Source organism: Artibeus jamaicensis, unplaced genomic scaffold (genome assembly GCF_021234435.1).
Source record: "Artibeus jamaicensis isolate MK-2021 breed Jamaican fruit bat unplaced genomic scaffold, CSHL_Jam_final scaffold_286, whole genome shotgun sequence".
NCBI classification, from domain to species: Eukaryota; Metazoa; Chordata; class Mammalia; order Chiroptera; family Phyllostomidae; genus Artibeus; species Artibeus jamaicensis.
The window spans coordinates 12,275,632-12,302,503 of record NW_026522034.1 but is presented as its reverse complement, the minus strand read 5'-3'; the positions used below and the strand labels follow the sequence as shown (position 1 = coordinate 12,302,503).

General features: G+C 35.9%; 1 protein-coding gene across 2 annotated transcripts in view; it reads right to left on the bottom strand.

Annotated features, from left to right (window-relative positions):
• The window catches only part of MIS18BP1 (MIS18 binding protein 1), a 45,643-nt gene extending 19,101 nt beyond the window's left edge, over positions 1-26,542 (bottom strand). Inside the window, exons 1-11 of one of the 2 annotated variants that reach the window (XM_053656834.1) lie at positions 26,153-26,542; positions 23,961-24,587; positions 14,745-14,903; positions 13,986-14,470; positions 12,630-12,703; positions 10,624-10,754; positions 8,566-8,653; positions 6,821-6,978; positions 4,221-4,372; positions 3,699-3,783; positions 862-1,717 (exon numbers count right to left, since the gene is read on the bottom strand). In XM_053656834.1, coding sequence (XP_053512809.1) covers positions 862-1,717; positions 3,699-3,783; positions 4,221-4,372; positions 6,821-6,978; positions 8,566-8,653; positions 10,624-10,754; positions 12,630-12,703; positions 13,986-14,470; positions 14,745-14,903; positions 23,961-24,504 — 2,732 coding nt within the window. In that variant the 5' untranslated portion in view covers positions 24,505-24,587; positions 26,153-26,542. The remainder of the gene's footprint in view (positions 1-861; positions 1,718-3,698; positions 3,784-4,220; positions 4,373-6,820; positions 6,979-8,565; positions 8,654-10,623; positions 10,755-12,629; positions 12,704-13,985; positions 14,471-14,744; positions 14,904-23,960; positions 24,588-26,152) is intronic. The other variant, XM_053656835.1, reaches the window with a different exon arrangement.
• Positions 26,543-26,872: the final 330 nt, after the last annotated feature.

Here is a 26,872-nt window from a genome sequence, read left to right as displayed (position 1 = left end):
GCCATCTTACAAATTAAGCAAGCAATCAAACATATGTCTTCCCTTATCTTCACACTGTCCTCTATTACCTATGTATTTTTCTGTTCCCTTTCACTGCCAAATTTCTTGTGTTGTTCACCTAAGTTGTCTTTATTCTTCTATTCACTCTTCACTGCTCAACTGTGACCTGGCTTCTAATACTACTATACTGCTGATATTGGTTGTCAGGTCTATGTAGACAAATCCAGTTATCAGCAGCACTAACTATGAAACTTTGGAAACCTCTGAGACTATTTTCTTCTCTATAAACGGGGTGGGGTGGGCAGAACAGAGAACTACTAAAAACTCTCTAAGTTTGAAGGTTATATAATGGTGAATTTAATTATAAAATATTTAAAATGTACAGCTGTGTTGAAATATTTTCCCTAGCTTTACTGAGGTATAATCAACAAGTGAAATTATATACAAAAGTCTACACATGATCATTTGAGATACACACACACATTGTGAAATCACCACAATCAAGTTAATTAACACACCCATCCCCTGATATAGTTTCCTTTTTTGGTGCATAGGTGGGGTGGGGGGAGGGGTGTATTTGAAATATTAAATGGGAACAAAAAGAAAAGAAGTTCACTTACATGTGAGGAAGTTTCCTCATATGTAGGCTATGCAGATGGCCACAAAGTATCATCTAGTTGGCAGTTATCTATATTTTTCCTCCACCCTCTGTATAAATTGAAATTTCTCTCCATGTGTTTTGGATTACATACTCCATTTAATGATTTCGAATCATTAAATCAGCACCTCATTGGAGCTCTTTTTGTCTTCAACTATTTTGTGGTCACTCTAGATATTGTAGAATCAAATCTAACTACTTACCAATGAAGCTTCTGTATTTCCTGTTCATTCCATTCCTCATTCCGAACTAAACCAGGTAAGCATTCTGAGGAACAACTCTTTATCTCAGAGCTCATTGTGTCAATAATTGGCAACTCACTCCTAATACCAGATTTCTGATGATTTTTTTTAGTAGAACATCTAGTTTCCTTTTTTTTGATAGGAAATTCATTTTCACTTCCTTCAGTTTCAGAAATCACTGGAATTTTTCCTGTGGTGTTCCTTCTGCTTTTTTTCTGATGAAATACTGTTTCTTTGGTGTTTCTTGCTTTGACTTCCTTAACAGCTCCAGCTTTTGTTCTAATTTTCTTTTCTGTTTCACTCTCAAAAGCAGACAAATCTGGGGACTGATGCTTGTTGAATGACATAGTTACTTGCTTTTCATTCTTCTTCGATTTTTGTAACAATGTTGTATTTTTCTTAAAGTCAAAAGTGACCATTTCTTTCTTGTTAGAACTAGGTATTACTTTCTGGTTGACTGTGAGTATATCTTGTTCAATGCTATCTTCATTGTTTCCACTTTCATGACCAGCACCACACTCAAATGCTTTTTTGGAAGTCTTTCTGGGCTTACTGATAGGACGTGTAGTTTCATTTAAGTCTGATTCACTTTCTCTTTGAAGCTTTGGCACAATAAAATCTGTTACTGCTTTAATGGTAGCAGGGGACACATTATACTTCATGCATTTTTGCTCTATCACATTTTTAGATCTCAGAGGTGTTACGACAACATAAGCTTTCTTCCCGTTAGCAGTCATATATTTTCTCTCTTTATCTGAGAAAGGTGACTCTCTTGAGGTGATAATATCAATGGGTACATTTGATCCTTCGGTTTGCTCTTTAATTTCATAAGACAAAACCAAAGATTAAAATCTCAAATTAGCTACAAAATACAGAAAAACTATTTTCACAAATAAAACATACTGTTTTTTCCCATAAACCCCACTGTCCACACTACTGTCATATTAATCTTCCTGAAGCATGAATCTGTTTAGATCACTGCCCCTTCGATTGTAAACATACTATTTTTTACTACCATCTTGTCCATTACTTCCCACAATCTGGTTAGTGTTCATATGAACTCCTCCACCTGCCCTTCAATGTAGTTTTAATCTTTTACTGTACTCACATCTGAACAATATTCTGTGCATAGACACTGTTTGTCAATTTTTTAAAAATTCTCAACCTTCACTATACTTGGAAAGTTTCCTTCATATTTTCAAAACAAATCACTACGTGTTTCAATTTTATTCTCTAACCACAAATTGTCCTGATTACCTCTGAAGGAAGGTTCCCTCAAATTTCCAGAATACTTCTAAATAAGGCCATGTCTGACAATGTGCCCTGTATATAATTACACTTATCTTTCAACTGGACTGAAAAAACAAACAAACAAACAAACAAACAAACAAAAAAAAACTTAGCTAGCCTTGGTGGTGTGGCTCAGTGGATTGAGTGTCAGCCGGTGAACTAAAGGGTCACGATTCGATTCCCAGTCAGGGCACATGCCTGGGTTGTGGGCCAGGTGCCCAGTAGGGGGGGGGTGTGAGAGGCAACCACAATAATGTTTCTCTCCCTCTCTTTCTACCTCCCCTCCCCTCTCTCTAAAAATAAATAAAATATTTAAAAAATACTTAATATACTTTGTCTTCATTTTTGGATTTTTTTTAGCTGGAGCTAGTTCAGAGTCTTTTCACATATACAGTAGATGCTAAATAAATATTTGTTATATCAACTCTTTGGAGCTAAAGTATTTAAAAGACAAAGAAAGCCAATAGGGTTGCTAAAACCTTATTGGGTGTGTAATATATGAAATAGAAGCTGTATTAATTAAGGAGGGAATGAGGAGAACATGGACTCTCTCTGCATGGCCTCGTTCTCATCCCTGATGGTAAACATAAAAGACACTCTTTTGCTGAATCCCTAAAACCTTTATGAATTATCGTGGCATAACAACCAAAATTGAACCTGCAAGTCTTTATTATACCATGTCACTGGTTAAAGCATATTAAAATGAGAGAAACTCTCAAATCTAAAACTTAAGAAACCAGAAGCCAAACTATTTAATTTCTGACTTTAAATGATCTGACTGTAATTATAAAATAGATGTTATAAATGATCACACCAATCATCATAGTGACATACTGTCAACAACTGACACATATTATGTGTCATGTTAAAGATGAATGACAAGAAGAAAAGAACCTTCTAAATGATAATTCATGAAGTGGCTGGTACTAATCAAAATCAAGAAAGTTTCTAAGGACTTCTTAATGGAATCATATTATCTTCACATTATGCACAGAGTGTTTTCTACTAATTATCCACAAAAATATTATTCAAATGCTCAATTTCATTTGAATCTAACTTTCTAATTTTGACCAAACTTTCTAATTTTGATGAAAACATTTTCATTATAAAACAGAAAAAATGCTATTAAGCTGACAGATTTAACTCAACATGAATTAAACTAACTTCTGGTTTATTTCCCATTTCATAAAAGGATTCAGTCTTTAAATATATTAGACACATATTTAAAATAATATATATATTGTGTTTTATACAAAATTATTTAAAGATACCCAAATCAAAGAAGCCAAACCTATAATTAAATCTAATATTTAATGTAATGAGCTATTTCCATGTACATCTTTCTTCTGTGGGAAAAAAAAACAGCATGAAACATTATTAACCACTGAAAGGGCATTAAAATAGTTGGTCTACCATTTTAGATTTGGAAATTTATGAGATTACTTTTGTTATATTAAAAAATTTCAAATAGCTTTCTATTTATTACAAAACCAATAAAGATATATTACCTTGCTTCTGACTCTTAATTATCTTTTCCTTTGTTCTTCGTTCACAATTAGAAGACAACTTTTTACATTCTTTTTTTCCAGTCTCCTTCAAAATCAAAAGGTAACTTTTTAGTATAACAGGTACTGCCTATAAACATGACCTCAAGCATTTTCACAATACTGAATCAAACGTACAAATTTCCTTCGTGGAGGCATTCAGGGCTCAAGCTTTGGAAGCACCATGTGGGTACTAACATTCTCACACATTTCCTTTATTAATTTAATAATGCTGTTCGAAAAACGCTTATATATGTGTATACATATATACTTTACTTAAGCCTTACTCTAAGAACTAAAACTTTTGTTATTATTGCCTACATTTTTCTAATGAGACATTGGGAAAGCAAATATGAAGACATTTACTTACAGTGTCAAAACTATTGAAAGTGATAATACTTAACAAACAGAACCCATAATTTCTGATTTGGTCCCAAACCTTTTCAGTATCACACCACCCCTGTACAGTGTACAGCAAAAGCTTACCTGATTAGATAAGTTATATTCTTCTCCATTTTGAACAGTATTATCCATTTGGTACCCTGGGAACACCAGTGCTGGTTTATTCTGGTGATAACTCTGACCAACGTCTAATTCTGTAGTTACTGGTGACTTACTGTGCTTATTATTCTTCAGTTCTATGAGTATAAAGATGGAGATTTCAATAAATAATTACATAAAAAGTCTGTGTAATCCAATGTCATAAATATTTGTTGAATTTGATTATAATATAAAGCAATTTTCTTTGAACAGAATCACTGCATAGAGCGATGTTTTGTTCAAATTATTTTTATTCTCTTAAAAAATAGACAGCTATATTATTCATTATTATCTACTTTGGATCTCCTTTGTCACATCTACAGGCAAAATAGAAATGTTAAACTGTTCTGTAAATAAATTCCTGTTCATCCTAACTCCGTATCAACTAAACAGTAAGCTACTAACTCTGTTTTCCTGATTATTTCCTCATGTGTATGGAATTCTTATGTTTCAAATAGTTTGTATAACTAAATCTATGCTAATTAAAATTTTAAGCAAAAGAAAATTATACAGTATACAATATAAGCTTAACAGCTATTGAGCTGAAATTCCAGATAAATTAAATAAGTACTCATAAGACCATGAAAACATTTTTAGCATTTGAGAAGTGATACTTGAAGATACATAATGGATGGTCTGCTCTTGAGACTATTACAGTATAGTGAAGAAGGCTTAACTTTTAATAGATCATTTATAATATACTCTGGTTACGTATAATAACAGAATAATAATAGCAATGCTATGACATACAGATTATAGCACTAAATATGCAAAACCACATTTTAGGTGAATCACTAAAATACACACAGTCACATCATCTTAACTTATCATTGGTTTGTGCCTTTGCATAACTTTAGTTGTTTAATGCTAGAAGTGGTTTTGTCTTATTTCAGTGATTTTCTCATGAAAAGTGTAATGATGATAATATAGTAACAGCACTAACCACCACCACTCAAAGTAACATATATAACATGAGGACATACGATGTCTTAACAATTCTATAAAACAAAGATCTAACAAATCACACTAGAAAAACAATATATCCTAAACAAAAGACAGTAATAACCACTTCAGCTTGAGCTTCCCAAAGTGGGAGGCATCTCACCTTATTCATCTCTAAGTAGCTAGCAGCTAACATGGATCAAGGCTCATGTAAGTGGTTTAAAACTATTTGTTGACTGATTTTCCTATGGACACAGTTGGCATATAAAATAGTTTACTAAACTTTAGTATTTTACATTTATAGCCTCAAACACTTTACCAGTAACATTCACAATTTAGCAAATCCCTTAAAAACACTGCTCTAGGAGAAAGGACGGATAGGGTAGAGAGATGTCAAAATCTAAGACTAAAATGGACACAGCAGTTGCTGTAGCCTCAGAACTCCAAAATACTGAAGAGAGTCTAGCAACAACAATAAGCAATATGTCTAATTTACAGGCCATAGGATGACTTTTGATAAAAGGCGGCAGGTATGAGAAGGAACTGGAGCAACAATAAAGAGTAAATTTTAGCTATTTCTGAGCAGGTAGTCATCTGCATATTTAATTAATGCCTTTGTAGCAGAAAGGATAAGCAAAGTTTCAGAGGGGATGGGGCACTATAGACACAGGGAAGTGGGGTACGCTGCGGTGGAGGACTGACATATGCAGTATGGCATCATGTTTCTGGTAGAAGCAATCCTGAGCTCTTAAAGTTCTGGAAAGCTCTTTATTACAAGGTCACACAAGGTCACAGTAGAATCAGTAAAAAATTATACAATAGATGCTAGTAGGTTTTACTCATCTATTATAATCTACAAAAAGCAGTAAGTTAATTTATGTTCATGCTTTTTTTCCACAGGGGGCTGAGGAAGGGTTGGGATGTGAGGGAAATTATAATGTTTGCAAAAAGATGACACAGAACAGTTTTGCCAGCTAGGTCAATGGTCATTCAAAACCACATGCCATTTCCTCCATAAAAGCAAAGTGGTTTTGTCCATAAACAGGAATGAAATTTAATACAAATATATAGGCATCTTTTTTTAAAATATATTTTATTGATTTATTTTTCGAGAGAGGGGAAGGAGAAAGAGTGGGAGAGAAACATCAATGTATGGTTGCCTCTCATGCATCCCCTGCTGGGAACTGGCCTGCAACCCAGGCATGTGCCCTGACTGGGAATCAAACCTCGATACTCTGGTTTGCAGGCCCGCGCTTAATCCACTGAGCTATGCCAGCCAGCGCTATAGGCATCTTTAATATAGGTGTGAGGTAGGCTGGCAGCCTAAATATCTTGGGTTTAGGAAACTGAAAGAACAATTATCTTCCACTGATATGTTTACCAGCATTCTTGGTAGTGTGGTTAGTTAAAAGATATTTAATGATGCAAGCCGAATGATGACTGTGAGTTACCTGCTTTGCAGTTTCTTCTCCAGTAGTGGGAGAGCAGAAAACTTTAGGACATTATGTGAACTCAATACTATATGCACTGTAAACAATTAAACAATGTGGGGCTTATGTAAGAATTTATCATTATACCAATGGAGAAGAAAAGAGCAAACATACCCAAATGTTTACAATCAAGGTCATAAATTCTGCTGGTTCTTTGGAGGACATATGTTCGGTTTTCTTCTGCATCATTTTTCACTGATTTTCCCAAATCAGGGACAAATCTTCCATTTTTCTTTTTTTGTGTGGCCTCTCTCCTTTTCTTTTCACAAGCCCTAAAAACATACAGTATTTTTCCTCTAAAGGTCTCAAATAAAAACTCCTCTCACAAATAAATGAAATTCTCCTATACTTAACCTCAACCCTAAATATAACACTAACCCTAACTATAACATACCAACCCTAACCATAATTCTAACCTTAACATTGTTCCTAATTTTACATTTGATTCTAACCTTTACCCCAACCCTACTCATATACTTACTCTAATTCTAAACCTAACCCTAACCTGAGCCATCACCCTAACACTATTTTCAAATACTACACCTAGCCTTAATTAAAACTAATCCTATCCCTAGTTTTTAAACCAAACCCTATACCAAAGACCCTAATCCTATTCCTGAACTTTTTACTCTGACCCTAATTTAAAACCCAACCCAAACCCTAGCCTAACCTTTGACACTAACCCTAACTATAACCCTACACCTATAAGAGAAAAAGAAAAGAAAAAAAAAGAAATAAGAAATTCCCTTAGGTGAAGCTTTCCTCACCACAGTAAAGACTACTTCAATTTTACATTATTTAAGCCTTTATGGCTTCCACCTTTCCCACAAAAACTCAAGTACAATATCTTAAGTCAAGATTCCAATATAACCTCGAGTGCTTCCTAATCCATGCTTTTGTATTTCCTACTTAAGCTGATACTATAAGAAAATTGCAAGACAAATCCCATCAGTTGCTTATTCTGTTACTTATTTTTAGAGAGAGAGAGAGACAGACAGATATAAACTGATTTGTTCATCCACATATTTATACATTCATTGGTTGATTCTTTTATGTGTCTTGACTGGGTATTAAACCTGCAACCTCTGCATACTGGGAAAATGCTCTAACCAACTGAGCTATGTGGCCAGGGCCTCAGCTGCTTTTTTTAGTAAATACAGTTTACTGAAACACAGCCACATCCATCCATCCATCCATCCATCCATCCATCCATCCATCCATCCAAGTACTATCTATGGTTGCGTTTCCTCTAAACAGTTGAGTAGTTGAGATAGAGGAAGCATGCCCACAAAAACATTATCTGGCCCTTTACAGAAAAATGCCAACCTGTTATAACTTATTACATTGCATTGTGATTAATAAACTCGTATCAGTCTATCCCCTATGAGGTTTTTTTTTTTAACTTACTTTATTGTTGTTCAATCCCTATGAGTTTCTTAAGGACAAGAATTAATCAAATTCTTCTTTTCCTGCACCAATACAATAACTACAGAGGAAATGAACAAAAGAAAAAAAGACCAAGAACTTCATTCGGACTCATGTTTAAGAGCTAGTTGGCTCTTAAAGGGTAGATTAAGCACAACTCCTTGAAATGTCCAAGATTTTATTTACCTTTTAGATTTATTCCATATGACAGAAATTCTAGAAAAGTAGTACTGCCTTTTTGAGAGTCTATGATGAAAGAGAGCTTCAAAACTGGTATTTCCATAAAAAGAAATTCAAACCACTTTACACTGGTTATATGAGTATATACATTTTTAAAAGCTCATTAAACTGTATACCTAAAATGGGTGCCCTTTATCAAATGTAAATTATGCTTCAATAAAACTGTCATTTTTAAAAATTAAAAAGTACTTTACCTTAATTGTTCTAGAAAATTATCAATGTGCTCTTTCCAATTTTCTGGAAAGCCAAACATAAACTTCCTTATGAGATAATTTGGATATCCTATTTAATGATAAACAAACAAAATTAGCTAAAAACCTAGAAATTTAAAGAGATGTCAATCATTATATCATTCAAAAATATATATACTTAACGTTTACTATGTGCCAGACAGTGTTGCAGATACTGACTGAGGATTCAGCAATTAACAACCCAAACCCCCTGCCTTCATGGAGCTTGCCTTCTAGTATGAAATAAAAAACAAACCAATAAATAAAATATCTTGTTAGATGGTCATTGATGCTATGGAGAAAAATTATGCAGTTAAGGGGAAATACGGGTACCAGTGTATTCACGCCAACAGCATTTTTAAAAAGGTAGTCACAGATGTTCTTACTGAAATGGCATCATCTGAGTAAAGCTCAGAAAGACTTGAAGTAACCCACGTGGCAACAAGAGGTTAAAACACTGGAAGCAGAGAGAATAAAACAAAAGGCCATGAGGCAAGAGTGTGACCCATCCACTTATAGAACAAAGAGCTTAATTAAAGTGGAGTGAGGAGAAAGGCTAATACTAGAAGGCTACTCAGATGTGCAACAGAGGCAATGGAGGAGCATAGGATACAAGGCCTTGGAGTCATTTTACAGACCCAGTCTTTTACTCTGGGTGAGAGGGGAAAGCTATTGAAATATTATGACCAGAGCGGCCATAGGAGTTGACATTAACAGGACTGTAATAGCTGCTATTTTGAAAAGAGTCTGTGGAAGTAGAGAAACAATGAGACCAGTAAGGAGGTTACTGCAATGATTCAGACAAAATAACAGGGAAGTATGAACTACGGTGGTCAGCAGAAGCCTAGGTTCTGGATATATTATGGCGATAATGCCAACAGGACGTACTGACACACTAGAGGTGTGGGTATGAGAGAAATTCAGGATTTAAGGCCATCTCCGAGGATTCTGTCTAGCCACGGGAAGAACGGAAAGAGGGGAAAGACTGTATGCTAAGCAGATTTAAGGGAGATCAGGTTTTAGATATACAGTCATGCACTGCATAAGGGTGTTTCAGTCAACAATGGACTGTATATACAAAGGTGTTCTCATTAGATCATAACAGAGCTGAAAAATTTGTAGTACCTAGTGACTTTGTAGTTGTCATGATGTCAAAAATTTGTATCACATGTTCACATTGCAGCGTCACGATGTGACAGTGAATGCATTACTTACAGCTATTAATATAGAATAAGGATATAAAGAAAGATCTTTGTACAGCTGTACAATGTTTATGTTTTAAGTTACTGCAAAAACAGTTGAAAAGTTAAAAAAATTAAAACGTTTACAGAGTTGAAAAGTTACAATAAGCTAGAGCACAAATGGAGAAGCTGACACAGACAGAAACAGGGACCGTTCATCCATATAAAAGGAGGTCCAGATGCAAGCAGGTCAGTAGATACGAGAAAACGTTCTCTTCTGATTGCTCCTATCGCTCAGGTGATAACCTGCCCCCCCATCCCATCTCCCAACCCAAGACAGGGAGGGAGGAGGTTTTGGAGACTTGTAAAAATATGAAGTAGTCATCAAGGAGGATGGGAAAGTGAATGGATTAGAGAAATGTGGTAGGAGACCAGTGGCACTAAGGGACCACAACTTGCTCTTCATAATTATAAACTTAAGGTACACTGTTCAGATGTGTTTTTCTTCAGTTCCATTCAGACAGAAAATTTGATTACGCCAAGACTGGGGTTGTGCTGGGCAGGTTTCATAAAGAAGACCTAGGGAGTTAAACTACATTCTCATAAAGCAATTCTTACCAAGTAAGAAACACTTCACTTGAATTAAAAAAAAAAATCACTAGACTTATTTAAACGGTCAAATAGTTGTACATAGTGTGATCAGTCATTTTAATTTTTAATCATGGCTGATTCACAACTTTAAAACACCCAACTGAAAGTAAAAAAAAATGTATTAGTATTAGAAATATGGTTAATTGCTTCACTTATTAAAATAACATATTCATTAATAATGAGTCATTACCTGCTTCTTTCATGGAAATCTGATCTATCATTCCTTTTAATATGTAAATGTTGCCTGATAGTGTCCTAAGTTTGTTTTGTTCAATCCGTTCTATGATTGCATTACTATGCCAGTATATGTTAGTGATGTCTCTAGGAGGAAAAAATAGCTTAGTTAAGGCCAAAAATTTCCTATTTTACCAGTAGTCAGTCACAATGTACATAGATAAACATATACATTTATAATATAAAGTAATACATTTGCATTCCAGCTATATTAACAATATTATTAATCGAATTATAAAACATTTGAGGGCCAAGCATGCAGAACTCAACTGCTTGGCTTATGTGGATCTCAGAGTATGTGTCAAGAAACTATGCCATGACCAAACCATACCCCTAATATAAAATATATCATTAGCAAGGAAGCAGGTAATGTACCTAAATATACAGTGCTGACAACGCTTGCAATTCCATCGTAACTGATGCTGAGCTTCCAAATAATGATTTCCCTGTCCCTTTCCTCATGGCCTGTACTATGTTAGATTTCATACAATATAGTTTGGATACATTTAATTTTGTGGGTTTTTAAAAAAGATTTTATTTATTTATTTTTAGAGAGCGGGGAAGGGAGGGACAAAGAGAAGGAAAGAAACACAGACCGGTTGCCTCTTGCACATGCCCCAACCAGGGACTGAACCTACAACCCAGGCATGTGCCCCGACTGGGAATCAAACTGGTGACCTTTCGCTTTGAACCTACTGAGACACTTTCGTCTGGGTTAATCTTGTGGGTTTTTTACTCTCCCTATACAGCCCCATATTTTTTCACCTTTCCCTTTGAAAAGTCTAAATAAGAAGTTCCAAGGAAAACAAACTGCAATGTCATTTACCCATAAATCTACTCTTAATATTTCCGTAAATGAAGCTAAGAATAAATATAAAACAGAATGAAATATGAAGATCTATTAGTTGAACATTCTTCAGTTCACTAGATAATAATAAACATGCTAAATCTAAGCGTAGTAAGAAAGTTAAGCTCCTTTCATTTGGTCAAATGGAACTAAATTTATACATCGTACCTTGATACAATATTACTTCTCATCCTGTTTCTTTTGCTTTATTAATTTTACTTCACAAACATTTAAATAGCATTTCAAAGTACTGTCTGCAAGTCTTAAAAATATAGCTAATTTAAAACTCAAAATAACCCCAAAGGTAGTAATATTATTGCCATTGTAGAAATGAAAAAACTGAGAATGAAGGAGAATACAGAATTGGCACAAGTCATACAGTAAGTAAGCAGAAGCAATGGGATTCCAACCAAGACAATCTATGCTGCATTTTGGATATTTAGGAAATGCATACAAACAGGCAGAAATGGAGTGAGCAAGACAGATTTCATACACTCAACTTACAAACTTCCACGTAAGAACTTTAACGGTGATATACTGTATTGTTTTCACTACATGATTCTTTTATGATTTTTTCTTTTCTTTTTTTTACTAATAAGAAATTGATTTTGAATAGAAAATGTGGTGCTAATAGATTAGGAGAATTAAGCAAAGTCCACTTACCTGATGATGCTTTCACTTTAGGGAGAACCAGAATATGCCAATCATTACTTATTATGTAGCTGTATGGCAAAGTTTTTAATTAATTTTGATTCCCTGGCTTGATTACTAATTTATATGTGGTTGAGATATGAGAATCTGAACTGAAATGCATGTAGTAAATATTAATTAACTATATAATTAAGCAGCGAATACAAGTCAACTTATTAAACCTCTGGGAAAAAATAAAGCACTGCATCTAAATATTTGAGCTGCCATTATTTTAAAAATAACCTGAAGGGCAAAAACAGGAAAGCTGGTTATAATCAACATGTATAGTCACTTTACGTTTTGCCTTCAGTTTGCAGCCTAGTTAGACAGTCATTTTATAGGAAGATAATATTTCTCATGCTTCTCCTTTAACCTCTGATATAGTATCTTATTTTATTAAAAGAATATTCAAATGATATACTCACATCAGTTTTCCTTCTACACATATAGCACTGTTATTGTTGATGATTTTAATCATCCATTCCTGTAGTTGGACTACCTAATCAAGCATAAAATAAAGTATATATTTTCTGTATTACTTGTAGCATAAGCATTGCAAAATCAATTAACATTAAAACTCATTAGTAATCTAAATGATTCTTTAGTGCACGTCTATACGAAAATCACATTCTATTTGAAATAGCAATATGATCAAAAACTCTTGTAAACAATAAATAGAAAAGGTGAATGGCAAGGAGACTGAACTGGAGTAGTACTATAGTTGATTCTACAATCCAGAACTAATTATATTTTAACTATTCTTAATATCTAATATCTCACTACTGGCGAAAAAAATCACCTAAAATCTTAAGAAAGCCATTAAAAACATCAAGTCCCACAAAAGACCCAATAACTTGGAGAAAATGAGTCAGCTGTGTATATATGTCACCATCACTATTATCACTGAAAAATTACATCATACATTTTTGCAAAGTTGAAGTCGTATTCAATTTTCTATAAGCTTTAAATGTAATTGCTAGTAATCTATATTTAACAACATTCTATTCCAAAGCAAATACCTGAACAGCTCAGATAATTCCTTACTTTAGGGCAAGTAAAATCCTATTATGAAGGAATACGTCTGTGAACACCTGTGCTAAGAAATTATTTTCTCTACTGTGTAACAATTTAACATTGGACCATTTCTGACGAGATATATAGCCCAAAGGCGTAAAATAACTAATCTGACAAGTCATGCACTGATAAATTCTCCGATAGTAGTTTTATGTTTAGTTAAGAAAAGATGTAAAAATGGAATAATGCTCTTAGTTACTGCCCTTCTGAAATTATGTTCATTTAAAAAATATAAGTAGGACTTGGGGAAGAAGCAACAAAATCTCTTTTTTCTACTTCCTCTTTGGAACTACCTAAGATATATCAAAGAATAAGTCAAATAGTATCAAAAATAAAAGTTAACACTAGGTAGTGTTCCAAGTACCTTAGACACGTTGATTCATGTTATCCTCACATCACTAGGGAGGCAGGTAAAATAATTACAAACACAAACAGAATTATTGTTCATCTCCAAAGGGAGTAAGTAAATTGTTGAAGGCTATACAACTAGTAATAGAGCGTGGTAAGATTTAACACCTGTGTCTACTTACTTTCAAACCACTGCTCTTTATACTAGGCCACAATGCCTCTATGTTAAAAAAAACAAACAAACAAACAAAAAAACCCCACGAAGGTACTGTTAATAATGAGAGAGCATTAACAACTCAAGCTCCTGAAGAATGGGGATTAAAAAAACCAAATATGTATCTGCCTTAAGGGTTTCCTACCTTAGTACTTTTAACTCCATCTGTAATAGTTGGACATATACTTGGAAGAGGAAGCCTTGAAGCGTATCTTTTTGATCTCCGAGGTATTGTTACATTGCCTCTTGGAGTTGCAAGCACAATTTCACATGTGTTGTTTATGGAACCTGGAAGAGCACTTTCCCTGGGCATTGTCTTTTCATTTCCTTTCTTAATTTCTGGTTGTGAAGTTCCTTTTGTTGTTACCTTACTATCAGAAACCATTAATTGACAGCCATTTTTGATAGAAACACCGTTAGTATTGAGAGTCTCAACAGTAGTATTTTGGGATTTTTCATAGGCAGAATCCATGCCTTCTAAAACAATCGTGTTCTTTTTGTACTTGGTGGTTGCAACTGTATTCTCCTTTGAAAGAAGAGTTGCTTTCCCCAGCTGAGATCTAGTCAACACTCTGTTTGAGACTTGTGCAGCTGAAATATTTTCATGTTCTTGGTTCAGAACTGGAAGCTCTACAAAAAACACAAAGTTAAACCAAATTTGTAGAAAACTCATGAAATTTGAAAGAGAAATGGGACAATTTATAACTGTTTATATTAAACAGAAGTCATTGGGTTAGGAAACTCCACCCTCCTGCCCAGTCTTTCTCTAAGTGCCTCTGGCTTTTATGATTTAATCTTTCATCCACAGTCAAAGCTTGTTGCCTACACAGGGGAAATAATTATCTAGAACATTTAACAATACATTCAAATAACAAACTAAGGAACAAAACCAAAAGCACTTTACCGTAAGTTAAGTTGTGCAGAGGTGCTTTCTTTGCCTGTTGACATTGAATCATTGGCTTTACTGGGAGTAAAATATTATTTGATGGTTCTAGGGGAACTTCTTGGGCTGAGTCTGAGATTTTTTTTGAAGAAAGAAGTTGAGTTGTATTGATATTAGTCACTGAGAAGAAAAACAAATGCCTCTTTAAAATCTTGAAATAAAGACTTAGGTTCAGTAATAATCAGACCATACAGTATATATACTTTTTTTTTTTAAGATTTTATTTATTTATCTTTAGAGGGGAAGGGAAGGAGAGAGGGAGAGAAACATCAATGTATGGTTGCCTTTCGTGCGTCCCCTGCTGGGAACTGGCCTGCAGGGAACTGGCCTGCAACCCAGGCATGTGCCCTGACTGGGAATCGAACCGCGATCGTATGGTTCACAGGCCCAAGCTCAATCCACTGAGCTACACCAGCCAGGACAATATATATACTTTTATATAAGTTTTACCCTTTATAATCTTATGCTTTCATTTGATTACTGTGCTGTGAAAGAGTTTTGAAAAACTTCATGTCACAACTTGCAAGCTCTATACAAAAACATAGCACTGGACTTAGAAGCCTAGAGAACTGGAATAAAATTCTGGTGCTGCCACAAATCACATACATATATGCTAAAATTACATATAAAATGACAGCCAGTTTTTAAAATCCTGATTTTGCTTCAGGCTGCTATAAAAGCCTAAAATGTGAAAGAACAGTGGAAGAGGTATAACTTATACTTTAAAAATCAAAATGTGTTGAGACGCAATAGCAATCTGAATCATAACTTATAACCCTTTAACAGATCTTTAACTGGTCTTCAAAGCACAAAGCTCATATGCTTATCAACTAGACAACATAAGCTACAAGTATTGCTTACATTTTATTCTGCTATACTTCTAGATCAATATGGAAATAAGTTTACTTCACACACACAAAAAGAAAGGTAATAGACTAAAAATTTGTACCAGAGAAGGAAAACTAAATTATTTTGTATGTGTAATTTCAGGTGTTGGTCAGAGAAATGGCTGGCATGAGAGATCCTCTTAGACTCCCCTCCTTGAAGTTGCAACAATCTGAACAGCCATATTTCAAGAAAAGATTCCCTGCTCAACACACAAACATGCCTGAGAGACCCACCCATTGAAACATCTAAAGGTGGGCAAATGGAGCAAACAGAGCAAAAGGAAAATGAGACAGAATGACACAGCAGCAAAAGGAGTAATAAGAGGAAAGTTTAAAGATTTTTATTTACTTATTTTTAGAGAGAAGGGAAGGGAGGGTGAAAGCGGAAGAGAAACATCACTGTGCAAGAGATGTATCAATTGGTTGCTTCTCACACACCCACAACTAGGGACCTGGCCCACAACCCAGGCATGTGCCCTGACCAGGAATCGAAGCAGCAGCCTTATGATTTGCAGGCAGGCACTCAACCCACTGAGCCACATCAATCAGGGAGAGGGAAGTTTATATTATTGCAGGCCTATCTCAAGAAATAGGAGAAACACCAAGTTAACCTAACATTACAACTTAACAAAGTAACCTAGAGCCAGCAGAAGAAAGGAAATAACAGAAATGAGAGCAGAATTGAATAAAATATAGAAAAAGACTATATGGAAAATTAAGAAAACAAAGAGCTTGTTCTTTGAAAAGATTATAAAATTTGCACCCCCCCAGCTAGACTAAGGATATAAGAGAAAAGACTCATATAAACAAAATCAGCAATGAAAGAAGTTGCCACAGACACCACAGATATGCAAAGGATTGTACTGAAGTACTATGAATGATTATGTGCCACAAAATTCAGTAACCCAGAAGAAATGGATATGTTCCTAGAAATACACAACCTTCTTAGATGAAATCATGAAAAAATGGGAGAATCTAAATAGACCAATCAGCAGTGGGGAAATTGACACAACCACCGAAAACTTCCCACAAAATAAAAGTCCAGGACCAGATGGCTTCACCACTGAATTCTACCAAATATTCAAAGAATATTTGATACCTATCCTCAAACTCTCCCAAACAAACTGAAGACGCAATACTTCCTTACACTTTTGATGAGGCCAACATACCCATGGTACCAGAACTTGGCAAAAGTAACACTAAAAAAGAAAACTACAGACCAGTATTACTAATGAATATGGATACAAAAATCCTAAACAAAATATGAGCAAATAAAACACAACAATACATTAAAAAACACTCAAAAAATGGATATAAAAGGAAGGTACCACAACATAATAAAGGCCATATATGACAAATCCTCAGTTAATATAATAATCAATGGTGAAAAACTGAAAGCTTTTCCAATAAAATTAGGAAAAGACAAGGATACCTACCCTTACTACCCATATTCAATACAGTTTTGGAAATCCTAGCCAGAGAAATCAGGCAAGCGAAAGACATACAAGTATCCAAAGTGGGACGGAAGAAGTAAAAGTATCACTTTTTGCAGATGACATGATTCTGTATGTAGAAAACCCAAAAGACTCCACCAAAAACTATCTGAAACAATAAACAAATACAGTAAAGTTGCAGTATACAAAGTCAATGTATAAAAATCCACTGCTTTCCTATATACTATCAATAAAATTTCAGAAAAAGATTCCTTTTGCAATTTCAACCAAAGTAAAATATAAAAATAAAACAGACTTCCAGTCAAGATGGAGGCATACGTAGACACACTTCCCCTCCTTGCACAACCACAAAGAGGCCTGCATGGTTCTAGAACATACAAAACATAGAGAAATTATTGAGTATGGCAAAAACATAAGGAAAGAAATAAAGGCTACAACAAGTGAAGTAAAGAAAAATCCATGTGGAACCAACAGTGAAAAGAAGAAAGAGAATCACAACTAACCCCTAAACAAAGAGCACCCAGAACTGCCAGAAAACTGAACTATATGGAAGTCCAACAACCAAGGATTTAAAGAAGTCACATTCATCCAGACCAGTAGGAGGGGCGGAGACGGGGAGCTGGGGTGGAGAGGATACGGTGCAGTGTGGAGAGCCAGCAGAACAGGCAGACCCACATTCATATGTAGTGGATAAAAATCAGGAGGGAAACATTGGGAGAAAGCAATCCCAGCCCCAAGTCAGACTGTGCAGCCCAGGGTTCCAGCATTGGGAAGATAAAAAGTTTCACGACTTCTGGCTATAAAAAGCAGTGGGGGTTGGGACAGTGGAAGAAACTGCCAATTTCTCAGGAGGGTCCATTTAAAGGGCCTGCATGGTTCTAGAACATAGTCAAACCCACCCACTCTGGGAATCATCACCAAGGAAGCAGCTAGAAGGGGACCAGTAGCATATGAGAAATGGCTGAAGCAATTGAAAATGGGGCAAATGCTGGGTAAGTCTACAGAGGCCAGGCAGTGGCACTGCCCCCTCTCCAACCCCTTGTCCACACACAGCACCACAAAACAGTGAAGCGGGATGCCCCACCCTGGTGAATACTTAAGGCTCCACTCCTTACAACTTAATCGTTGTGTTAAGACAGGGAGTCAAAGCAGCTCTACCTAATACACAGACTTAAATACAGGGAGGCTGCCAACTTGGGGAGACAAAGAAATATGGCCCAGGTGAAAACACAGAACAAAACCTCAGAAAAAGAACTAAGCAAAATGGAGACAGATGCAGAGTTCAAAATATGTGTGATAAGAATGCTGAGAGAAATTATTGAGTACAACAAAAACATAAGGAAAGAAATAAAGGCTATAACAAATGAAATAAAGAAAAATCCACAGGGAACCAACAGTGAAGGGAAGAAAGCCAGGATTTAAATCAACAATTTGGAACATATGGAAGAAATAAAAATTCAACCAGAACAGAATGAAGAAACAAAAATTAAAAAACAAAACAAGTACAAAAACAAACAAACAAAAAAACCCCAAGGAGAATATAAGACTCTGGGATATCTCAAAAAGTGCCAACATCTGAATCATAGGAATGTCAAAAGGAAAAGAGGAAGAGCAAGAAACTGAAAGTTTATTTTAAAAAATGAAAGAAAACTTTCCTAATTTGGCAAAGGAAATAAATATGCAAGTCCAGGAAGCACACAGAGTTCCAAACAAGTTGGATCCAAAGAGGAACACACCAAAACACATAATTAAAATGCCAAAGGTTAAAGATAAAGAGAGAATCTTAAAGCAGCAAGAGAAAAGTAGAGAGTTACCTACAAAGGAGTCCCCATAAGATTATCAGCTGATTTCTCAAAAGAAACTTTGCAAGAAGGGGCTGGAAAGAAGTATTCAAAGTCATGAAAAGCAAGGACCTACATCCAAGATTGCTCTATCCAGCAAAGCTTTCATTTAGAATGGAAGGGCAGATAACATGCTTCCCAGACAAAGTAAAGTTAGAGTTCATCATCACCAAGTCATTATTACATGAAATATTAAAGGGACTTATCTAAGAAAAAGAAGATCAAAACTACAAACATTAAAATGACAACAAATTCACAACTCTCAACAAATGAATGTAAAAAAACAAAAACAAACTAAGCAATCGACTAGAACAGGAACAGAATCATAGACATGGAGATCATGAGGGTTATCAGCTGGGAGGGGGAAGGGACAGCATGGGGGACAAGGTACAGGGATTAAAAAGCATGATTGGTAGGTACAAAACACACAAGGGGATGTTAAGAACAGTATAGGGAATGGAGAAACCAAGGAACTTATTTGCATTACCCATGGACATGAACTAAGGGGAGGGACAGCTAGAGGAAAGTGGGGTACTAGGTGGAATGGGACAGAGGGGAAGCAAATTAGGTTAAGTTTAACAAAATAATCAATAAAATATACTTTAAAATAAAATTAAGTAAAATAAAATACCTAGGAGTAAACTTGTCAAAGGATATGAAGGACCTATATACAGAAAACTACAATAGAGTATTAAAAGAGATTGAAATAGACACAATGAAATAAAAAGATATTCCATGTTTATGGATAGAAGAATCAACATAGTTAAAATGGGCATATTACTTAAAGTGACATATAGATTTAATGCAATCCCCATCAAAATTCCAATGTCATTTTTTAAAGAAATAGAACAAAAAAATCACCAGATTTGTATGGAATCACAAGAGACCCCAAATAGCCAAAGAAATCCTGATAAAAAAGAATAAAGGCATCACACTACCTGACTTCAAGTTATACTACAAAGCTATGATAATCAAAACAGCATGGTATTGGCAGAATAAACACACTAACCCGTGGAACAAAACCGAAAGCCCAGAAATAAAACTGCAGGTACACATGCAAATCATTTTTTTTTAAATATTTTATTTATTTTCAGAGAGAGAGGAAGGGAAGGAGAAAGAGAAGGAGAGAAACATCAATGTATGGTTGCCTCTCATGTGTCCCCTACTGGGAACTGGCCTGCAACCCAGGCATGTGCCCTGACTGGGAATCAAACCGCGACCGCATGGTTCGCAGGCCCGCGCTCAATCCACTGAGCTATGCCAGCCAGGGCGCAAATCATTTTTGACAAAGAAGCCAAAACACAGTGTAAAAAAAGAAAGCCTGTTCAATAAACGGTGCTGGGAAAATTGGAAAGCTGCATACAAAATAAGAAAACTAGACTACAGTTTGTACCATGTACAAAAATTAATTCAAAGTGGATCAAAGACCTAAATATCAGACCTGAGACAATGAAATATATAGAAGAAAACATAGGTACTAAACTTATGGACCCAGGTAGTATAGAACGTGGTATGAATCTGACCCCAAAGGCAAGGAAAGTAAAGGCAAAAATAAATGAATGAGACTATATCAAACTAAAAATTTTCTGCACAGCAAAAGAAATTGACAACAAAAAGGCAACCAACCAAATGGGAGATGCTGTTGCAAACAGCTCCAATAAGGGGCTAATATCCAAAATATATAAAGAACTCATACTAATCAACACCAAACAAACAATCTAATTAAAATATGAGCAGAGGACCTGAACAGCCACCTCTCCTAAGAAGATATACAAATGGCCATCAGATATATGAGAAAGTGTTGAACTTCACTGGCTATTAGGGAAATGCAAATAAAAACTACAATAATATACAACTCACACCTATTAGAATGGCTGTCATCAACAAGACAGGTAATAACAAATGTTGATGAGATTGTGGAGAAAAGGTTGTGCTAAAAGGATTAAATGAGGTAACACATGTAAAATATCTTTATTAATTACTGCAACTCACTAAAATCGTTCAGGTTCTATTTCTGACCACTTTCTATCTTTCCAGATCATTCTCTCAAATATGCTTAGTATCCCCATGAGACCTACACTTCTTTGCACTTCTTTATCTCCTTTAGGTCCTCTTTTCCTTGTCTAAACAACTTAAATTTATGGCCAATTGTGGTTACCACCTTGCACACACAACCTCAACTACTGTGTTTTTTTTCTCACTTCATCCTACTTGGCAAAATTATAATCCTGATAAAATCCAACTCCCTATTTCCCACCAGCACCTAAGTAGCTAACAGGGTGAGAGGAAAACTCACAACCATACTGATTGGTTTCATTTAAATTCATGCCCGCAAATCTCAAGTAGGTTCTTAGTGTTGACCAGGAGATCAAATTTAAGCTTTGACCATTCACTCTTCCACTCTCCTACACTATTCAAACCTCCACCTCCTCGAATTTCAATGTCTGCTTCCTATATTCACTCTCAGCTGATGACTTTACTCTCCATTTCAGATTATATCTGAAGTCATACAACACTGCCTATCTTTTTGTTTGATTTATGATCTGTTTATGTTCCTAACTAAGACCAAATCTCCACTTTCAGATTTTATTCCCTCTCAGCTACTCAAGGGTATTAGGCTTCCAATCTGTTTTTCCTTCTCTACTGGATTATTCCCAAGAGCATACAAAAATGATATCTCACCAATCATTAAAAACAATAAAGTCTGTTAAAAACATACTTCCCCATATTTCTTAGCTCTCCTCAGAAGAGTTGTCTATATTCACTACCGTTAATTTCTCTCTGCACATTCCCTCTTGAGCCCTCTTCTATTACGTTTTTGCTTCTATTACTCAACCAAAACTGCTCTCATCAAAGTCACCAATAACATCCATGTTTTTTTTTGTAAACACAATTTTATTTTAATTTTATTTAGTTATTTTTCAAGTACAGTTTTTTGTCTATTTCTCCCATCCCAGCCCCCCCTGCCCCATCTCCCCACCTCCCTCCCATTTCCCGCCCCCCCAGTCCTCATCCCTGTGTTTTTCATACTTGTTCCTCAAAATCCCTCCCCATTTTTCCCCTTAAATTCCTTTCCCTCTCCCCTCTGGTTGCTGCCCACTTGTTCTCTATTTCAGTGTCTTTGTTTTTATTCTGTTTGCTTGTTTGTTTCATGGTTTTTTTTAAGATTTATTTATTTTTAGAGAGAGGGGAAAGGAGGGAGAGAAACATCAGTGTGTGGTTGCCTCTCATGTGTCCCCTACTAGGAACCTGGCCCACAACCCAGGCACATCCCCTGACTGGGAATTAAACCCATGAACCCTCTGCTTCGCAGATTCACACTCAGTCCACTGAGCCAACATCCACAATAGCCAGCGCCAACATCCACATTTTTAAACCCAGTGGTCAAATTTCAGCCTTCATCTTACCTGACTGATTAGCAGTATTAGACACAGCTAATGACTCTAAAGCATTTTGTTATTTTGGCTTCCAAAGTATCACTCCTCATCTTCTAAGTGGCCTTCACTACTTTACATCTTGTATTCTAACTTCCAAATTTTTAAGTGCCCCAGGACTCATTCTTCAATGTTTTCTTTCTACACTCATTCCTTGATGATTCCATCTTACCTTATAACTTTAAAGACCATTTAGGTGCTAATGATTCCCAATTTTTCTCACCTGGTCTACTGTATATTGGTGTGTATAATGCACTTTTCCCCCCAAGCTTTTGAGGGAAGAATAAGGATGCTCATTATACATGGGTAGTACAGATTCCATATCTATATAAATGTTTCTTATGCTTATGCGCTAAGTGTAACTCTAGAAAGCAATAACAATATCCATGTCAAAAAATGTTAAAATTCCTTTATAATAAAAAAATAAGCATCTAAATATAAATAAATAAATAATTAAATTTAAAATTTAAAGTGAAAGATTTTTTTTCCTGAAAATTTGGGCCAAAAACACTGGTGCATGTTATACACGGGAGCACCTTATACATGGGAATGCATTATAAATGGAAAAATATGGTACTTCCCTGAATTCCAACTAATATTTTTCCAATAGCCTAATTCACATCTACACTTCAATTTTTAACAGACATATCAAATTCATGTGACAAAAATAACCAATCTTGATCTCACTCTTTCAGTCTGCACCATTTCAGTTCAATCACCCCATCTTTCCAGTTGCTTAGGTAATAACAAAATCAAACAAATAAAAAAACCCGCCCTCTGGAGTCATCCTTTATATCTCTCTAACATTCCATATCCCATATATGGACTAATGTGATTGGCTTTTCTTTTACAATATATCCAGAATTCAACCACCTCTACTTACCTTCACTGATACTACCTGGACAACACCATCTTTCACCTGTATTACTGCAGTAACCATTTCAAATTAACAGCCAGAGTGATATTTTAAAAATGTAAGTCAGGTCTTGTCACTTCTCTACTCAAAACCTTCCAATGGCTCCTTATTTTGCTCATAGTAAAAGCACAAACTCTTATGTTGACCTAAAGGCCTTACATTATCCAACCCGATTATTTATCTCCACCTCCCCAGCTCTGCAGACTCACTCCACAATACATTAATCTCACAGCTAGTCCTTGAATTTGTGAGGCATGCTCCTGAAATAATATAGAAATTTCAGGGCATGTGTAACATCTGATACCTACCTAGATCATCCTTCCCCATTCCCCAAGATACCTATCATCCTCTTCAATTTTTCAGCACAAAAGTCAACTTCTCTTTGGAGCTTACCCTGACGCCAAAATGAAAATTATAACCTGCTGTAACTATCCCCATCATCCTTCTTTTTCTTTCCATAGCACTTCTCTTCTACTGTACCATAAAATTACTTACTGTATCTGTCCCCCACCACCTGAATGTGAATTAGCTACACGAGGGCAGGGATTCTTACTAATTTTGTTCACTTCTGTATACTGAGTACCTAAAATAGTGCTGTATACAATGAATAACACATTATAGCTTTTTAACCAACACATAACTAACCTTTTAATGAGCTGTTTTCTGAATGAAGCGATTTGTTGGTTTCCTTTTGTTCACAAAGGTACGTATGCTGTAACACTCTTTTCTCAGCTCCATTAAGTGTGAAAATTTTGTTACTTTCACTTTTCGGTGGTTCCAACAAATTACTGTTTCTTGATGCTTGTTCTTGCTTGTTACGCAGTACTTTTTCTTTCATTCTTTGAAATACTTTTACTGGTGATTCATAGTTTGCTTTATTTTTCAATACATCCTTGTTAGGCTTGATAATACTGATGTCAAGAAAACTATTAGAGGTGCTAGGCTCTGCTATCATGGTAGACTGAAATACATTTTTATCTTTAGAAATGGGCATTTCCAAGAATTGGTTCTCTTTATGGTCATTCAATTTTAAAAAGGAGTTCTGATATTTCAGCAAATCTTTTATAGGAGTAAGTGTGCCTGGAGGAATGCTGTCAAAAAAGACCGCATGAATGGGCATATTTTTCCTCTGAGAAGATGTCTCTGAGGGCAAGTGAATTCCTGGACGTTTCAAAGGTGTTGTAATCATCTTGATAAACAGGACTTCCTCTATTAGAAAATTTATTCAGACACAATTTTAAGGACAGATCTTCAGCAGGGGCCCAGAAGAACCTGTAATTCAATGTCAAATCAACCTTTATCATGCTTCGGTACAAAAAAAGTTAAGTTTATTTGCTTTCCATAACAACATTATACTAATGAAAAGGCTTAACTGCATCATAATAACACTGGATAATCTATGGCTCACAAGTCAGATTAAGATTTTATATTTTTGTTAAATCTCATTTTATTATTTTCCAATAAAGTTTATCTATTGAATAATCTTTTAACAAAAGATAATCTTTTGACAAAAACTAACATCTACTTAATAGCTCTAAGAATTGAATTGTGAATGTCATTTTTGAAATTTACTTAAACCTCAAGTCTGAGAGGTTCCAAGCTAGTATTAGCATCAAAAAGCATTAAAGGACACCTGCATATGGCAGTATATTAGCTTATAAAAGACTAAGTTTCACAAACATGGTTTTTCCCTTTAGGTACTTCAATTTTAAGACAGCAGATACAATCACATATCCTAATAAAGTATGAAAAATCAACTAAAGTATTTAGGTAAATAATCCCCAGTCCCGATTTTGTTATGTCACAGAACATTCCAACTTGAGATTTTAGTTGAAAAGCCCTCAAATCATTCTTATTAAAATTTTTTTTCATGCTATTTAGAATTTTTCAGGGGAATCATGTACTTGAGCATACATGATCTTACACTTGTTTTAGCTGGTTTCTTACATACAAATTTTATATCTGACACCTAGAAATTAAGATCCTAGATGACCTGCTATACAATTGCATTTATGGTTTGTTATATAATTGCAATATATAAATGATCTGTGCAATATATAAACAGGCACTGTAATAAGGACGTCCACCACAATACGAAAGAAACTAGAAACAATCTAAATGTCCAATACGGGACAAAATTCTCCTACATCCATACAACTGAATTCTATGTACTCAATAAAAACACATTATATGATGACATAAAAATAGCCAAGGTATATTAAATAAAAAAGCAGCAGCTGAACAGAACACGTTAAGGTAACTAACACAGACACACAGACAGACACACAAACACACAGGAGCATAAGAACAGGAGGAAAATCCGAAACTGTACCAAACTGTAAGCAGTGTTTATATGTGAAGAGTAGGATGAAGGGGCCCTTCCATCTTCCAATCAAGTTTTAACATCTAAAAATGTTTGCAACCAATATACAATTTAATCATAACAAAACAAAAGCTGGATGGATCAACTGTTTCTATAGCCCTGTGGATCTTGGGTTCCAAGGTGAAAAACCGGGCAGTGATGCACACAATTTTCCTCCTTGATAATCTTTCTAAAGTCAAGTCCCCCGTCCCCTCCAGAAGTGATTCTAGAACAAAGGCGTAGAGCACACATCATCAAAACAATCTGGAAAAAAAAAATGTGAACGAAAGTGGGCTACTTTCTTGATATGCAGTAGACACGCAACAAATGCACATACCGAGTAAGTGCGTAGTTGTGAAACTACTGCCAAGAAATGTTACAAAGCCCTCGAAGACCTAGAATGCTTAAGGGCTGGGACGCGCAGCGCCAGAGGTGCTCGGCGGCAGCAGGCGAGCGGAGGGAGAGAAGACCGTACCTGGAGAGGAGGCCGTACCTGGTGTAAAGGGCCTGGCAGGGAGAGACCAAGCAGTCCCGACTTGGCTTACTGTGGATGCAAGCCCAGGGGTCTCAGGGTAACACCAGGGGCTCACGGCGGCCCCAACCAGCCCCAAACAGCAGCCGGGAGTTCCTTAACACCAACAACTCTGTAAGATTCAAATTTGAAGAGCCCGCCCTCCAGCCAACCCGGCACCGGCGCGCTCAGGAATTGCGTCACTGTGCGTCTCAGGCGGCCCCTGCACCGGCGTAGGCAATACAATTTCCACAAAAGGTCGGTAACTCTAGTTACCATGGGTACCGAGAGCGCCCCTCCAGTCCTCCTCAGAATTAGTTTCCTATTCCAGCGACGCGCGCCTTCGTGCGCTCCACCGCTCCACCCATTAGGCTCTGCGGCAGGGAGGTCCGCGCCAGACTGGTGTACGTCCTACGTCGCCTGCGCGCTCCGGGTTTTAAAGTTTGGTCCTTCGCGGCTGCGGTTGTTCCTAGTCCGCTCGCTCCCTCGTGGCGCTTGGGTAAAAGGCTGCTGAGTACGTTCGACAAAGCTTATGGTTTTCTCAAGGTATCGGGCATTTGAGACCCAGAGGGAACGTCTTGTTTTTGAGGAGATAATGGACTGAGTGCAGATTTATACTCGGTGTTGGGATATTTAGTTTGATCTATTATCTCAGAAAGTATGACTTTGAGTTGCGGTGTAGTT